The sequence below is a fragment of the Strix uralensis genome, chromosome 9 (genome assembly GCF_047716275.1).
Source record: "Strix uralensis isolate ZFMK-TIS-50842 chromosome 9, bStrUra1, whole genome shotgun sequence".
NCBI lineage: Eukaryota > Metazoa > Chordata > Aves > Strigiformes > Strigidae > Strix > Strix uralensis.
Window position 1 is genome coordinate 24,066,711 of NC_133980.1, and position 17,860 is coordinate 24,084,570.

The following is a 17,860-nucleotide window of genomic DNA, read 5'->3' on the forward strand; positions in this document are numbered from 1 at the left end:
TGTTTCAAAATAAGTTTCAGAAACAAATCCATAAAATGTAAACTTAAAATAATCTCACAGATAAAGATTTGAATAGTATTTAGGTTGGGAAAGCTCTTTTTAATTCTGATTTAAGTTCTGATTTCTGCTAAGGATTTTATATATTTTATGTATTTGATATGTTGGTGTTACTTAAGGTGTAATCTGCTACTTAAGTATTCAGTTCAGTAAAGCATTAGTTAGTGTTCTGTGGGTGACTTGCATGTCTTAGTGGCCTGCCAGTAGTTTAAAAATAAATTTACTTAAAGCCAGAAAACAGGATTTTTTTTTTTTATTCAGGAACTAGTTTCATAGTGGGAACTTGTTGTCTATATATTACAATAATTACTGGAAAAAGTATAGACATGTCTTGGGGGAGAAGGATTTTGATAGGAAGCTGTAGGAATGGATGGAGGAGAGTGACAGTTTGGTGGTCAGTGTCAAGAACATCTGACTCCAAAACTAGTAAGTGCTTTGTTTCTCTAGTGACAGCTGCAGTACTGCAACTTCACTGCAAATAGGGCTGTGGTGGGTCAATCCCAGGGTAAGTGTCAGGATGAGTGTTAGTGCTGCCCTTCTCTCATCACCTCATAGTACTTGTCCCTGTGTGTTTTTTACCCCTGGGGTATTTATGCACACAAGTTGCTGCTTCAAAATAATCTCAAGATAGAGACTACAAACAAGACAAAGTAGATATATACAAGATTTATAGGGATAAAAATGAACCAAGTTAGCAAACATGCTACTCTTATGTTCTTTTGGGAACATAAATGGAAATTATTGTTACCATCAGTGCCATAAGATATGTGGTTTCTTGTTTTGTTTCATGTATTTCTTTATTTTCTTTGCAGCTGTTATGGAAGCAGGCACATGCCTATCCCCTCTTTCACCTCCTCATGGAGATTGACTCTTACATGTTCTCATGCGTGAATCAGACTGCTGTGCATGAAGAATTAGAGGATGAAACACGGAGACTTTGTGATGTTAGACCCTTTCTTCCTGTCCTTAAACTAGTGACAAGGAATTGTGATCCAGGAGAAAAGTTGGATTCTAAAATAGGTGTCCTTATAGGCAAAGGTAATTACATTTAATTTTTTTGAAAAGTGAGGGTAAACTTGGTTTATGTGAGTGTCTTAATTAGGCAGTTAACAGTGGAAAAATAAAAATTAAAAAAACCCCAACCCCTAAGTATTTCCCTGACAGAATTCCCTTTTCTCAAACTAATACTGATGTAGTTTAAAAGAATTTAAATACTCAAGATGAAACATTTGAAAGTTGTTGAAAGCTACTTTCTGTATTGTATTTTGGCACTGTGTTGTGTTGCTATATCAATCAAGAGCAAATTTTATCTTACTAGATGAGGGAAAAATCTATAATATGATTACTAAGTGAAGGAAAGCGTAATCCCTGAGAAGTGTTATCATAAGTAGCCTACAGCAAAATGGATACACAGAAGGAACTAGAAATTATTAGGGGTTTGTTATACATGGTTTCTGAATTGGTTAACAGTATCATTCTTGTTTTTGCTCTCAATTGTGGCACTGATTTTCAGCAAACAATGAAAAGCTATTTTTAAAGGTTTCACAGTAACTTGTTCTTGATGTTATTTCAGAATTTTCAGCTTTTAAATCTACTCTGCTTGGTTATACAATCAAGATTGACAGGGTCATGTGAGGTCATACCTCTTGTTTTAAAACAATGGACCATTGTTACTCTTTTATAAAGACTGCAGGTTTTGTTTAGATTTTAGCAGTACACTGTCTGCCTATTTGTTAAAACTGACAATGGAAACAGTTAGCCAGTTTAACCGTTCAGACGTATTCTGACAGAATCTGAGATTCACATTCTTTGATTGAATATTTTGCTTATTATAGCTGTATGAGATCCTTCCTTATGCAGCCCCCATTCTGTACCTTAGCAGTGGAAAAAAAGCTTCTAAACTTAGTGTTCTGTCTTCAAAAGGTGCTCAGTGCTTTGTGTAATTTGGACAATGTCCTTCAAAGGAGAAAAGAAAGAAAGAAACACTTGCAGGCCCTATACTTCCTGAAGTGCTGAAGAATCACAGCTGTCTGGACTCTCCACTGCGTATTCTCTCTTTACATATTTTAGAAAAGGAACTTTACTGATCTTGGATTGGTTGAAATTTCAGTCCTGTCATTTTGACTTGAGTAGAAGATTTTAATCACAAGGAAAACTCAAGAATAAATTTTATTTATGGTCCCAAACAAAATTTAAACAAAATTGAAAAGATGATTTCATCTTTGGGATTAAAAAAACAGTTTGCAAACACTTCTTCCCCTCTATGGTCTTTATGATACGTTTGCTGTGCTTTCTTTGCATTTGCTCTGGTGAGGAAAGACTTAAAACATTCCAAACTATCTTGAACTCGGGATAATGTTGGCTTTTCCATTTAGTAGTACCTAGAGAGGTATCGGTTCTTGCTGTTTAAACTCTCACGCCAGGTTGCGTGGGAATTGAGCAAGTAACTTTGGAAGACCACTGAAGTACAGGACAATGTAGAACCCAACTCACTTTTGAGCACCCGTTTTAGATGGAATGTCTGAAGAAAACCACTTACGTAACCTTAACTTAAAGATAATAAAGGTTTGATTGCGATGGTAAATAGATGGGTGGTATTTGTACATGTATCCTTCTGCTTCCTTGAATTCTTTCAGGTCTCCATGAATTCGATGCCTTACAAGATCCTGAAGTGAATGACTTCCGAGCTAAAATGCGGAGAATCAGTGAGGAAAAGATTCAGTCGCTTGTGGGTCTCTCCTGGATGGACTGGTTAAAGCACACTTACCCACCAGAACAGGAACCTGTTATCCCAGAGAGCTTCCAAGATAAGCTCTATAGTGGAAATCTTGTAGTGGCTGTTCATTTTGATAACTGCCAGGTAGGAATGATTGTTCATCACATTTCATGTATTGTTCTTGATCCTGATCTGAATTAGCATGTGATTGATCAAGGATATAAATGAACTAGAATACTAACATTGTGGTGTTTGCTTTAAAATGCAAATTCTTTCACCAGGATCCTTGACTCTTGAAAGAGAGAATGCAAACCTACAGTTGTGAACTGAACTTCTAAAGTCAAATTACAGTTCTGCTTCTAAAGTCACAGTGTACAACTTGTATATTCTGTATTTCACATTCACAGAACATAATTCGAAGTAGAACATAATTCAAAGTTTTCAGGACTTCTTGGCCAACCGTTACTGTGTGGCTTCACTAGCATTCTATTTTAGGCTCAGGGGATGCTGGTGAATTGGGAGGTGCCATATTCAATACACTTCTCTGTGTGATTCATTGTTGAACATCTTTGGTGTTGACCTGCTCATTAGGTTGAGTAATAAATTTTTAAAAAAGAGGAATTAGTATTCTCTATGCTAGACATGCATATAGATTAAAACACTAGCTGAGACTTAGAGTTACCTTTTTGTTTTGGCTAACAAATGCGTAGCTTATTTTTAAAATATTTAGTTTCCATCTAAAATGATTTAGCTTCAGTTTTTTGATGTTGAAGTTGCTGTGATTCTACTTGAGCCCAGCATTCCCATTCATTTTTATACTATGTTCTTTTGGATAACAGTGAGGAATCAGCACTGGAAACCTTAAAATCTCACAAGTGTGTAAATATATCAGGCTACATTTGTCCATTTTGACCCAAGTGCTAGATACTGATTTTCTAATGATTCAGCTGATTTTATTTGCAAAACCATATTATTTCTGATACTCTCTTTTTTAACTTAAAAAATAAAAAATCCAAAATGGTAAAATCATACCTGACTCTGGAAACACGAAATGCAGAGGTAAATACTAAATTGGGTGGCCGGTAACACTAGCTGATGTTGGATGCATAAATGTTTTTATGACGAAACCTTTCTCCAGTCCTCTTTGTCTTATTAGATGACTTGTAGTTGTCCAGGAGTGAGAATATCTGTGTGTTTGTCAGCTTTTGATTAAAATATTGTCTACATATGCATATGATAACAGCACAAAAGCAGTGGAAAAGTTCATGCTGGGGCAGAATGTATTTGCCTGCCACTGTAATAGCTTAGGCTGCTGACATTTCAAATGTTTCGAATGCTTCTGCTGCCAGTTCTGACCTTCAAAGCTATTAACAGTTCAAATTTGAGCTGCTTTTCAGAGCAGTAAACTCTGTTCCAGACTACTTGCACCGAGTACTAGAATCATCTCAGGAGAATTAAATAGGAAGATATGGGGACCGTTGTGTTCTTTCAGTGGGAACGCTGCAAGATTGTGAGCAAAAAATATTAAAATGCTCTTTGTCTAGAGTGTGTGGATGAGCTGTAAAAGCTACCCTATTGTCTCTGGAGCAAGCGAAAGAGACCGATCCCCATTTCTATGACATACATGTAAGGACCTACAGTTTGGAAGTAAGGCAGCAGTTGCAGAGCACCAGCTTCCTGGGAAGAAAAAGTGTCATTCCCTGTCTGCCCACTACCAGTTATGATAGGAGAGGAAAGCCTTCACAGTTTGGCAGCTTTCTGAAGGGGGAAAGCTGTCGTCAGCTATGCAGAAACTGAGAAAATACAGATGAATTTTGCCTGACTATACAGAGTTAGATTTTTCCATTAGGGTAGATTGGCTCCTTACCAGCAGACTTCTATATAAATAAAGCACAAGTCAAAAGAATATAAGCCAGACAACACTTCACATTTGTAAGTGAAGGTTTTAGAATGTTTATATCTTCAGGAGTGTGTGTGTGTGTAAATAAAAAAATATCAGAACAAAACCCCAGAACTTACTGAATCAACCTTTGCAAATAAGTGTGTGCAAAGCATGATGTGGTAGATTAAGGGAGATGAAAGATTTCACAGGAGACCTTTTATATTAGGAACTTTAAATGAATTTAAACTTTCTTTAATTTAAAAAAGAATGTTCTTACCTTTACCTTTTTAGAACGCACCAAGACCAGAGATAATTTGGAAATATGTAGATAGCCTGTAAAGGTTTGATTAAAAATTTTCTTTGAAAATGCAGAGTCTTTCCATGTATTCAGAATGCTACAGGTATTGGCTGATAGCCCTGTTTTGTGCACTCCTTCAAACTCACATTACCAGTTTCTTCTGCTTTATTACTTGAAGCTTTTTATTGTCTCCCTCATTCACTTTCTAAAATACAAGCTTCTAGATCAATATCCTAATCTAGAAGCCTTAAAACACTGCTGAATCAATGAGGTAAAGCTCTGTGTTCTTAGAAGTACTTCTGATACTATAAAAGTTTGGGAATTGACCATTTTGCAGCTTAGGGTGACTGTGGCGCTGATTACATGGAAGATGTAGACATTACCTCTGAATGTTAAATAGACTGTTTTTAACAGTTAAGTATTTCTACCTGTTTTATTGTGTATGCTGCGGTTTAAGCCTTGTACATCTGACTGTGACAAGTTTGACATTCAGTATTCCTGTTTGTGTTTTGTTAGGATGTATTTAGTTTTCAGGTGTCTCCTAACATGAATCCCATCAAGCTGAATGAGCTGGCAATCCGAAAACGTTTGACTATCCATGGAAAAGACGACGAGGAAGTTGATCCTGCTGACTATGTGCTGCAAGTTAGTGGAAGGCTAGAATATGTTTTTGGTGATCACCCGTTAATTCAGTTTCAGGTACATAAAGCTCTTTGGAACTTACCGTAACAGCGCTCTGGTGCCTTGGCCAAAATTTGACCTTTTTTCCTGTGCCATTGGATGGTCAGCTATGCTGAACAGTAATACACTTCCTCTTCATGTCTGCAGTCCTCTCCAATTGTAAAATACATATGCACCATTTCCTTTGTATCTTCGTAATATATTGTTTGTTTCTTTGATTGAAAGTCGCTATAGAAGTAATCTGCTAGCTGGTAACAACTGTTTTTCATGGGCCTTTAGTATATACGCAACTGTGTGATGAACAGGACTCTTCCTCAGCTGACTCTAGTTGAGTGTTGCACCATAAAGAAAATGTGTGAGCAGGAGATGATTGCTATAGAAGCTGCCATAAACCGAAAATCATCCAACCTTCCTCTTCCTCTGCCACCAAAAAAAACGAGAACAACAACTGTAAGTTGATATGGAGAATATCTAACACCTGAAAGGAACAGTGACTTGTGGAATATAAATCACAATTCCTGGGATTTGTGCTACTGTTGTTTTCCAGTGTAGGTCAGCTGGGTCTACTTGGAGCCTGCTGTTGCCTGTGAGAAGGTTTACATCAGAAATAGCAGACCTTGAGGCTTTTTGGAAACTTCTTACCTTCCCTCACCTCATCCACCCTTCTTCTCCCCTCACCATCTCCTTTCCATTGCTATTGATTCTACTTTTAATCACAACCCAGAAGAGTGGGTAGTAATCTGTTACCAGCAGCTGGTGTTGTTGTTGCAGAGAATGTGGATTCTCCAGCTTCAATGCAATGTGTAGGCTCCACTGGCTTGGGCACCAGTGGTCTGTGATCTCTTGTATTAGCCCAGGTATCTTGCATGGTGTTGCCACTTCAATGATGGCAACTTTTTCCATAATATACATCTAACTTTCCTTTTAATATGGTGCTTCCTTTATTGCTAAACTCACGTTCTTACAGCACAGTTATAATTTATGTACTGTCATTCTAAGAAGTGTGGACAGACTTTGCTCTATTACACACTGTATATATTCAAAATGAACAATAAATTTGAAGGGTTATTCTGGATTGTCAGCAAGTAGTAGTCAGTGTATTTTCATAGAATCATAGAATACCAGGTCGGAAGGGACCTCAAGGATCATCTGGTCCAGCTTTTCTTGGCAAAAGCACGACCTAGACAAGATGGCCCGACACCCTGTCCAGCTGAATCTTAAAACTGTCCAGTGTTGGAATCCCTGGGGACATTATTCCAATGGCTGACTGTTCTTGTTATGAAAAATTTTCCTCTTGTGTCCAATCAGAATGTCCCCAGGAGTAACTTGTACCCATTACCCCTCATCTTTTCCATGTGAGTCTTGGTAAAAAGGGAGTCTCCAGTATTTAAAGCCACCCTTTAAATACTGGAACATGGTGATAAGGTGTCCCCTAAGCCTTCTCAAGGTTGAACAAACCCAGTTCTCTCAGCCTTTCCTCACATGGCAGGCTGCCCAGTCCCTCGATCATCTTTGGGGCCCTTCTCTGGACCCTCTCCAGTCTGTCCACAGCTTTTTTGTACAGAGGGGACCAAGCCTGAGCACAGGATTCCAGGTGTGGCCTGACAAGTGCTGAGTAGAGTGGGATAATGACTTCTTTATCTCTGCTGGTGATGCCCTTGTTGATGCAATTCAGTACCCCATTGGCTTTCTTTGCCGCTGCAGCTCACTGTTCAGTCACATCAAGCTGCTTGTCCACCAGGACCCCCAGGGCCCTTTCCGCAGAGCTGTTCCTAGCCAGGTAGATCCCAGCCTGTGCTGCTCTCCTCGATTATGTTTTCCCAGGTGCAAGACCTTACACTTGTCCTTGTTGAGCTTCATGAGGTTCTTGTTATTCCACTCTTCCAGCCTATCCAGGTTTTCCTGTAGGGTGACTCTCTCTTCCGGAGTGTCCACTTCCCCACTCAGTTCGGTACCATCAGCAAACTTCATCAGGGTACACTTGATCCCATCATCCAGATCCTTTATGAAGGTATTAAACAGCGTTGGGCCCAATATCACAAATGGGGGACCCCACTTGTGACAGGTTGCCAGTTTGAAAAGGAGCCATTTCCCACCACCCTCTGGGTGCAGCCTGTCAGCCAGTTCCCCACCCATGCACAGACCCTTTGTCTAGACTGTAATGCATCAGGTTCTCTAGGAGGAGGCTGTGGGGAACCAAACTGAACACCTTGGAGAAATCCAGGTAGACAATGTCCACCGCTCGCCCCACATCAACCGAGCAGGTTACTTGGTTGGAGAAGGCAATCAAGTTTGTCCTTGGTGGATTTGTACTGGCTGTTCCCAAACACATGCTTCATGTGACTTGTGATAGCTCCCAGTAGGATTCATTTCATAACTTTCCCAGGGACTGAAGTAAGCCTGATGGGCCTATAATTTCCTGGATCCTCATTTAAGCCCTTCTTGTAGATGGGGGTAACATTAGCCTTCTTCCAGTCTTCTGGGACGTCTTCTAATCTCCATGAATTCTCAAAGATTATGGAGAGCAGCCTTGTGATGATGTCAGCCAGCTCTCTTAACACCCTCGGGTGGATAATGTCAGGGCCCATCGATCTGTAGGGGTCAAGCTCCTGTAATAGTTTGCATACGAACTCTCCCTCCACTGATGGTGGGTCTGTGTTTGCCTCAACCTGGATTTTTGTTTCCAAGGCCTAGACCCAACAGTGCTGGTAAAGACAGAGGTGAAGAAAGTGTTGAGAACCTCTGATTTTTCCTTCTGATTCTGCTTGTTGTTTATGTACCTGAAGAACCCTTTCTTGTAGTTTTTGACATCTCTGGGCAATTTCAATTCGAGCTGAGCTTTTGCTTTTCTAACTGTGTCTCTGCATGTCCTGGCAATGCCCTTGTAGTTTTCAATGGGCGTTCATCCACTTTTCCACCTCTGGTACGTTTCTCTCTTGGTTTTGAGCAGACTCAGAAGCTTGCAGTTAAGCTGAGGGGGTCTATTCCTCCATCTATTTCCCTTATCTTGAAAGGGGATAGACTGTTCTTGTGCTTCCAGGAGAGTGTTCTTGAAAAAATCCCAGCACTCACTAGCTCCTCTATCCTCTGTGGAAGCTTCCCACGGAATCCCTCCCAACTGAGTTCTGAGTGACCTGAAGTTTGCTCTTCTAAAAATCTAAAACCTTTAATGTGCTGAGCAGGATCCCAAACTCCACAATATTGTGATGGCTGTAGCCAAGGCTATCACTAACCCAGATACTACAAAGCAGGTCATCTTGGTTCGTGAATAGCAAGTCCAGCAGTGCCTCATACCTGGTTGGCACATCTAATGTTGGTATGAGGAAGCAGTCCTCTAACAACATATGTCTGGGTAGTGGAAGTCACCCATAAGAACTAGGTTCTGTTGACTCGAAGCTTGCTTAATGACCCAGTTATTGATTTGTTGGGCTTATCGTCTTGGTTTGGAGGTTGGTAGCAGATGACTACTGTAAGATCCCCATGGAGATGATCGCTCTGATCTTGACCCAGAAGCATTCAGTAGGGTTTCTGCAATCGCCACAGCTGACTTCTATACATTCAAGGGTCTCCTTAACATAGAGCGTGACTCTTCCACCTCTTCTTCATTGCCTGTCTTTATGAAAGAGTTTATAGCCATCCATCGCAATCTTCCAGTCATCTGAGTTGTCCCACCATGTGTCAGTTATTCCTATGATTTCATAACTTTCTGACTGGGCATGGAGCTCCACTTCCTCCTGTTTGTTCCCCAGGCTGCGTGCATTTTCTCACCCCCACCCCTGTTTCAGCTGTTTTTTCTAACTTTTTTTCCCTTTAGGGCAAATGCATCTTTTTTTAGTTTGTACTTATGACTTTTGCTTAAAATGCTTAGCTTATAAAATAAATCTCAAGATGTTACATTGATTAAGAATGAACTTGTATCTTTGTTTCCCTTCTCAGAGTGTATGGGATATTTCCAACCCTTTCAAGATTATTCTGTTAAAGGGTAATAAACTAAATACAGAAGAAAATGCCAAAGTAAGTAACTATGCTTAGTATCAGAAGACATTCTGTTCATTATTTTAATGATTTTCAATGTTTAGTGAACTCAGAGTCATACAGATTTGAATTCGACAGAAATATAAGCATTTTTAGTTATTCCCATTTATATTGGTAGTATTGGTTAAAATCTGGCTTTATTGCTAATGTATTGCTTTATTGTCTGAAGTTGGATATGTGTATTAGAACATTATTGATAATTGTGGACGGTATGACACAAATGTTCATATGGTACTTGATTTTTTTTTTAAGATGGTATCTATAAATTATTGGTACTGGTGTGAAATAAGTTTATTCAGAGTTAACTATCAAAATCTGACAGACAAAAGTAGATGAAATATTAAACATTTTTCAGTGGAACATAAGGTGGTTTTGTAGTCCAGAATATATCCTGTGTCTTAAGCATGGACTACATGCTTCTATACAATCTGTCTTTTATTTTCTAAGTGTGCTGAACAGAAAAAAAAAGCTGTAGTATCACTTCCTGTAAAAATTTACATGACTGGGCTACTGACTGTTTTACAGACCACAAGTTGTTAACACATGGGAATTTATTGCACAGCTACTTTAAGACCGTACAAGACATTGGCTGTGAGGTAGAACGACGTTCATTTCCTTTATTTTGTTTGACAGTCAATAAATTATATAGCCAGTAGTGTAGATTAGGAAGAAATTCAATTAACCATTGAAGTTTGCTATTCTGATGCTTTTTTCAAGATACTCAGTGCATTTTTTTCTTTCAAAACTGTTGTTACGACCTCCTTGTATATTAGCAGTACTACATTTTACCACATAGCTAAATGAGCCATAGTTACAATTTTACTACCTGAGACACGGTGACTGGAAATGGATGTCTGCAAAAACAGATGTTTCCCTTTGCTTTGTCTAAACCATTATTTAACTAGGTGTAATATCTTCTTAACTCTACATTCTGTAGACTCTTAAAGTTTTTAAAAGAAAAGGGAAGGGAAAAGAGAAGGTGGATTCTAGAAACAACATAGCTATCAAAGGTCTGTGGTTTTTTTTTCTTCATACTTACGTAAGGTGAGTTTTAGTTAATTTCAGTATGCTTTTAGAGGAAAAAGAAAATATGTTGATAGTAAACTTGAGGAAAAACAGGAAAAATTGAGAAATCTTTGGTATTGGTGCCTGTGGACACTATCTAAATATTATTTAGTATTTTGAATGCTTTTTAGTCTTGAAAACTTTAAAGTCCTGTAGTTACCCAAGAACAAGAATGCATGTAGTAACCTTGCAAGCTTGTGTGTGTTTCCCTGCATAGTCTGTCTACACTATTATGGAATTGTCACTATTGAGAACGTATTTGTTTCCTAGTCGTGATTCTAAGGCTCTTTAATCACTGCCATTGTTCTTTTAGTTTCATTGTGCTTTGGATCAAGCCAATATTCATCCATTTTTGCTGAAACCACCAACAGGGTTCATAAATACAGTGTTTGTAGTGGGGAACAAAACATTTGTCAGATGAGTGGCACTCCACTAATGTGAGCTGTGTGGAGTATTTTCACCTAGAGCACAAGTGACTTCATTCAGCTGTCCAACTCCCAATTTTCCAAATACATACATTTAAAATTGCTTTTCTTCTTGTCTTGCTCTTTGGCTGCACCATCAGTACCTACCATTTCGTTAGTAAAAGGGGAGTGTCATAATGAAAAGAATAAAACTAGGATCCAGTCCCTTACATTAACAAGATTGGAAACCATAGAATTAGAACTAGCCAAAAGGCAAGAAAAATAGCAGTGTGTTCCAACAATACAGTGCTTTGTTGCTATCAAATTTTACTTGATCATTTATGCTTTTTATATCATTAAAGTAAAAGAAAAGTCAGGGAAGTGTGGTGGCATATCAAGTTATAATATCAGATGATAGCAAATCAAAGAACAATATTCAAAGTTATGCAAATGTGAATTTAAACTCCTGGTTTAAAAAAAAACCAAGTCAGTCAGATTTTAGAATATTTACTGTTGCTGGTGTTGAAGCACAAGCAGGTAATACTCTGGACGTAATTGTATTTCCATAAGATATCTTTAAATCAGCAAAGGAACTTGATTATAAATTCAGTTGAACATAGAATGAATCTCCAAATGAATTAATAAAGGACCATCTGAGGTATTGTTTCAAGAAGGTTATGAACCAACCAATTTTAATCAGTCCTCTGACATCAGACACAGTATTTCCTTTTTGTAGAACATAAAGCTGCAATCTTTAATTACAGAGAGATAAAAAAACCTGCTGTAAGTGTAATCAAGAAGAATTTTGATTGTATATTTGTGTATATACATACATGGTTACGTATAGGTATGTGCACACACATGTAGTCTGTATATGTTTAGATTTCCTGAAGTAAGATTACTTTCATGGGATTGGTTCTATGGATGTTCGTGTTGCTGTTCTTAACTCATGGTGGTTCACAGCGATGAAGTTGTGCATGCTAAAAATAGGTAATAGTGGCTCTTATGAGTATTGCTGGGACTCAGGGGAAGGTAGTTTTCTAAACTGAAGCTTTTCTTTCAGTGATTGATTGTAAGCTTGGAAATAGAATGGGCACTATATATATATATAAGTCAATGAGTCAGTTTAACAATGGATGTTCCTCTGTCACCTGTATCAGGGAGGAGTGTCACCCATAACAGTGTGTTCTCCAAGACCTAATAGCTCTGCCAAACCCTCTGCTGTGACAGCAGTCTCTTGATCAGTGGTAGCAGTTGTTTCAGAGGAGTCCAGAATGATCAGAATGGGTATTATTTGGAGACCATCTGTTGGTGCTACTGATGCCTTCTCCAGGATTATTCTGGGCTGAAGACAGATTTGCTCTCTAACATGACTTCATTTAAACTGTATTACAGTTTGGCAATGACTAGTTTATCTGAGCTAGTTTACGAATGGAGAACTTAATACTGAGCAGTAGTTGGGGTAGGTAAAAGAAGCTATATCAAGATTGGGACTGCTTTGATGTTGATCACACTGTTGTTCCTTTGAAGGAGGAAAGATAGGCTCTGCCCCAGAACAGATCTTGTCTATGCCAGTTGGGAATTCAGAGGTGAATTATTTTTATCCAAAACCCTGTACCAAATGTTAAACATTTCTGCCTTTTCCTTACAGTGCTCCAAAATAACATGATAGCTTAAAAGGAGTGTTGGGAAGGTTGTCTGAGGAGCATAGGGAACCTGAAACATCAGTTCACCTCTTACTCATTTAACTGTAGCATTGAGAACTTCTTTTTGGTGTTGACCAAAGGATTACATTTGTGGCGTTTTTCTACTCTCTCCCTCTCTTTCTCTCTCTCTCTTTTTAATTAAAAAAAAACCACTGATATTTTGGAAGGTTACCTGAAAGAAGTTGATATATTTCTCTCTTTGTTTGCTCAGGAAACAAAAATAAGGACCTCCTTGTCGTTTTTGTTGAAACTGTCCAAGTGTTTCAATACTTGGAAAACTGTCCAAGAGTTTCTTATTTGGAAACATGCAGTTTTCTGTGTACATATGTTATTAAATAGAAATGTAGAAATGAGCTACATCTTAGCATTGACCTGTGCTTAATTTCAGTGCCAATTATTCCAGCTTCTTTCTCTTCTTGCCCTTCTCCTTTCCTGTTTCTTATTTTTATCATTCAACCTAGCTGATTTTGTTCATTTCTGAGTGTTAAAGACAGAACAGAATTCCTGGGAATTATGTACATAGTTACTATTACAGGGGATTTCTGATGCCAGGGTCAGCAGTGTTCCCTCTGTACATTTTTATAAACAGTTTAGGTAAAAAATGAATTTTTTCTTAAGCTAAAAAAACCCCAAACTTTTCTCAGTTAGAATCACAGATTGGTTCTACTTGGAGATTTGAATCTGTACTCAGAAAATTAGTCATACCTTCTTCATTCTGCTTAGTTGTTTGTTTCCTACTATTTCCTTCTGTGTTAGATAAGTTAGAAGCATTTGTATGTCCATATATCGTATTTGTTACTACAAATGAGTTATTATTAGTCATAGGTGATAAGTAATTCAGTACTGAAAAAGTTGGTAGCCAACATTATTTAAACAAGTATATATTTTGATTTGGCCAGGAACATGAGTAGCAAAGTAAAAAGAATTTGTTCTCAAGAATTATTTGGTTCATTTTAAAACCTCAAAATTAGTATTTCTTTTAAGATAGAAATATTGAGGAAATGCATGTATGTATGTTCTATACAATATTCTATGCAGAATTCTGTAGGTTCTCTGGCAAGATTAAAATTTCTCATTTCTTTGTTGCAGGTTCATGTTAGGGCTGGTCTTTTCCATGGTACAGAGCTCCTTTGTAAAACTGTTGTAAGCACAGAAATATCTGGGAGAAGTGACCACGTTTGGAATGAAGTACTAGAGTTTGAAATAAATGTCTGCGATCTACCCAGAATGGCAAGGCTCTGCTTTGCAGTTTATGCTGTGATGGATAAGATGAAAACTAAAAAGTCAACCAAGGCAATGAATCCTTCCAAATACCAAACCATTAGGAAAGCAGGAAAAGTGGTAATTATTTACTATGTTTTTCTCAAGTGTATCTGTGAATTATATTGAAATCAGTACTCAGAAAACTTTTGTTGTCCTCGTTTTAGTGTTCAAGAATGCAAAATGAAAAAAAAAATATTTAAAAAGAGCGCATGTATTAAGAATTGTGCATCTTGGTACCAAAAAAAAGCTTTTCATACTTCTCAGCCAATAAAAAAGGGATGAAAAGTTTGGTAGTAAGCCAGCTGGCAAATGGTTGTTTCAAGAATTGTATTTTAAAAGGTCAGTTTTGTTCTGAACCCTAGATGAGTGGGAAAAGATGAAAAAATTAGCATCTAGGCTCACATTCAGGGGAATGTGTATTTTTACACTGTCAGAGTGACACCCTTAAAATTAGGTCTTATTGTTCATAGTGGTACAGGAATATATACTGAAAACTATGTATGTGTTTAACTGCTTTTCTGAAAGATCTCACCATTTGGGAAAAAACCAACCTGCTTGATTTTACTTACATTGTAATGCTTGCTGCATAGTAATGTTCACTGGCATCTTAGTTTCCATGTGAAAACTCTTTCTTTTAACAGCATTATCCTGTAGCCTGGGTAAATACCATGGTATTTGATTATAAAGGGCAGCTGAGGAATGGAGAACTGGTACTGCACAGCTGGTCATCATTTCCTGGTAAAGTTTAACTTTTAAGATTTGGACTTTAGTCTTACAAGTATTTGAAGAAGAGTAGTATCATATAGTAGAAGGTTTACTGTATGCATGTCCAATTCTGTCATAATCTCTTTACTACTTGTATTTTTTATGTGGACAAGTATATAGCATCTTAATCTCTTTCCTGAAAGTATTGTGTATCAGGAAAGAGGAAGGGCAAGAGTATGCTTGGAAATAGTATTCTAAAAGTTTTATCTGTTATGGAAGGAAAATCACATTAAAACAGATGCATGTTTATATCTAGTGTTATCTGGTTTTAAGATGCAGTTTAGGTTTCGTTTGGTTCCCTGTGCTATGCATCCTAAACTAAATACGTAATCTATATTCTATGTATTTGCGTCAGCAAAAAATATGAATTTGAATTTTTTTTAAGTCTTCCTTCCCTGACATTCAGACTGATTAGTAAATGTGTCTGAAATCTCCATGTCACTCTTCATTCCATCCTGAGAAGTCCTGTATCAGTTTGGTGGGAGTGCTGAAAGAAATCTGGCTTAAAATTCTCTTCTTTTTTCCATACTATTTGATACAGAGGCAGTGTGTATACTGGTTTATGGAAGCTACAGATCTTACTGGGATTTGGCTCAGTGTAGGGATATCTCAGCTTCCCTTGACTGTTATATTTATTCTGGAAAGAGAAAATCAGTTTCTCATTGGGTGGTAATCCAACATTTGTGAATGTAGGAAGTAGGTATGGGTAGTTTATGCTGGAAATGCAGTGCATTTTAGTAAAAGTGCTGTGCAGCAAAACATGCTTCTGTCCATTGTATACAGTAGGCAATTTCTTATTGTATCTTTGCCTTTCAGATTTTTTAATTTTAATGCATGTCTGGTCTATAATATTAATTTTCTGCTTAATGTTTCAGATGAACTTGAAGAAATGTTGAATCCAATGGGAACCGTCCAGACTAACCCTTACACTGAAAATGCAACAGCTTTGCACATTAGATTTCAAGAATATTCAAAACAGTCTATTAATTACCCTCCCTTTGATAAGGTAAGGTATGACATAAAGAGCAGTCACGAATGCTTATGTGAAAATAGGTGGTACTTCTTTCCTTTAAACGCTGCCTTTTCCACTGAATTCCCCACTTCCTGGCTTCTAGTTAACATACTGCAGTTTTTTTTAAACTTGCACTGTGTGAGAGTGCCAGTGCTCTGACTTCAGGGTCTTCAGATAGTATTTTGAAGACATATACTTTTAAAAATACCCTGTATGTAGTCTCTTGAGGGTCAGAAGTATAATCAGTTTCCCACATCAATGATCGTAGAGAAAGCTAAACTTGTCTGCCATTCTGGAAACCTTCAAACTGTGCTTGCCTGTGATCTATAAAGATCTGTTATTTCTTTGTACAAATTTATGTTACCCACTCTTTGGGACACATTCCTCTATGAGCTAAAATCTTTTTAAGGATAAATAGACTCTTAAACCTGTGTGAAAAGGTATTTCTCAAGGTCTGCTCTTGAACTAAATCCACTTAAGTTGCCCTGCAATTTTCTACCGATGTGGGTAAGAATGTCTATCTAGAAAGGAAGTGTCTTGTTTGGAATACACGTGGTAATGTCTGTAGTGGGAACATCAGATAGCAAGTTGTTCACAAACCGGGAAATAAAGCTAAGACCAGGAAACGAGTAATAAAATAAGTGTTAAAACAGACAGCTAATGATGCATTGAAGAAACGAGGTTTAACTCATATGTACATTAGCCTGAATTTTGGTTTTGGGAAAGTTAATACCCACTTAGAGAAAATTTCCCCCCCTCTTTTTTTTGAGGGTTTTGCCCCTTTGGTGGACATGAACAAAAAGACAAACATCACCAAGCTTTATCAACCTGATCAAAGAGAGATTTTGAGTTCAAGGTTCATCAAAATAAATAACAAGATAAGCTTTTTGTTTTGATTTTGGGTTTGTGGGGTTTTTTTTTCCCTCCTTATTGGTGCAGTATTCGTGCTTGTATTAGAACAGCATTGGAAATGCCTTAAGAGCTGAAACACTACTAACACTTCTTAATTATGGATGACCAGTTTACTTTTCATGCTGGACATATTTTAGTCACTTTTGTTACTGGTTTATTTTTAATACTTTAAAGTTTTTTGCTCATTACACTATGTGTATTTAATTTCTAAAGAAAAAAGCTGTTGTTATGTGCATATTACAGACATGTAGCCAGTATGTTTCTCAAGTAACCCCATATTTGTTCTAGCTCTATTGTTCCTTTTATTTGTACCCGCGATACCAAGTTTTCAGTATGTTAAAATGCTGGGGTGAATACACACAAAAGATTTTACTGAGTAAGTTACTTGATGTATTGACATTAAAGTAGTGTCTGATGGTCTTCACCATCCCTTGTAACTTTCATTTGCCTGCTGGCTTTTTTAATTTTGTGATTTTTTGCCCCCTTCTTGAACTGTATCAGAGAAATCCTGCGTCTCAGATAGAGGAAAATCACAGAGCATCTTTATAAAGTAATTGCAGAGCTGGTAATGAAACACTCATGGAAGCATTCAACTTTGAGAAAGTGCTACAAAATGTGCTTCTTGTTAGCAGTTCTTATTTTTTTCCAGTAACTTGTGCTACTTGCAGTTCCCTAGAGTTAAGAAACTGTAAACTTGCAGTATCACTAGGAAAATCAGAGCTCTAAACTCTTTGATGATTCATCCCATTTCTGTGGGTATACTGAAATTTCTGCCTTGGAAAAGAGAGTAAGATCCTCAGTCTCCAACAGATTCTCTTGATGAAGGTCCTGTTGCATCAGGAGTAACATTGTAGCTGCTTGAATTACATCAGCTGAGAATCTGTTTTTCAAAATTGTCTAGATGAGACTTGGTGGGTGTATGACTGCCTCTAATTTTCCCAGTGTTGTTGCTTGTTTCTGCCAAGAAAATGGAGAATCGGATGCCAAATCTTTATTTTAAGAAACATAGTGTGCAAAAATAGATGAGTCTTTTCGATCATAGTGTCCGTCCACTTGCCATGAAC

The 17,860-nt window shown here is 37.6% G+C and overlaps 1 protein-coding gene across 7 annotated transcripts in view; it reads left to right on the forward strand.

Annotated features, from left to right (window-relative positions):
* Window positions 1-17,860, forward strand: part of PIK3CB (phosphatidylinositol-4,5-bisphosphate 3-kinase catalytic subunit beta) — a 104,965-nt gene that overhangs the window by 58,775 nt on the left and 28,330 nt on the right. For all 7 annotated transcript variants that reach the window (XM_074877739.1, XM_074877738.1, XM_074877743.1 and 4 more), the window contains 8 exons: window positions 870-1,095; window positions 2,694-2,917; window positions 5,470-5,652; window positions 5,914-6,084; window positions 9,571-9,648; window positions 13,934-14,185; window positions 14,749-14,845; window positions 15,748-15,878. In XM_074877739.1, the coding sequence (XP_074733840.1) occupies window positions 870-1,095; window positions 2,694-2,917; window positions 5,470-5,652; window positions 5,914-6,084; window positions 9,571-9,648; window positions 13,934-14,185; window positions 14,749-14,845; window positions 15,748-15,878 (1,362 nt within the window). The remainder of the gene's footprint in view (window positions 1-869; window positions 1,096-2,693; window positions 2,918-5,469; window positions 5,653-5,913; window positions 6,085-9,570; window positions 9,649-13,933; window positions 14,186-14,748; window positions 14,846-15,747; window positions 15,879-17,860) is intronic.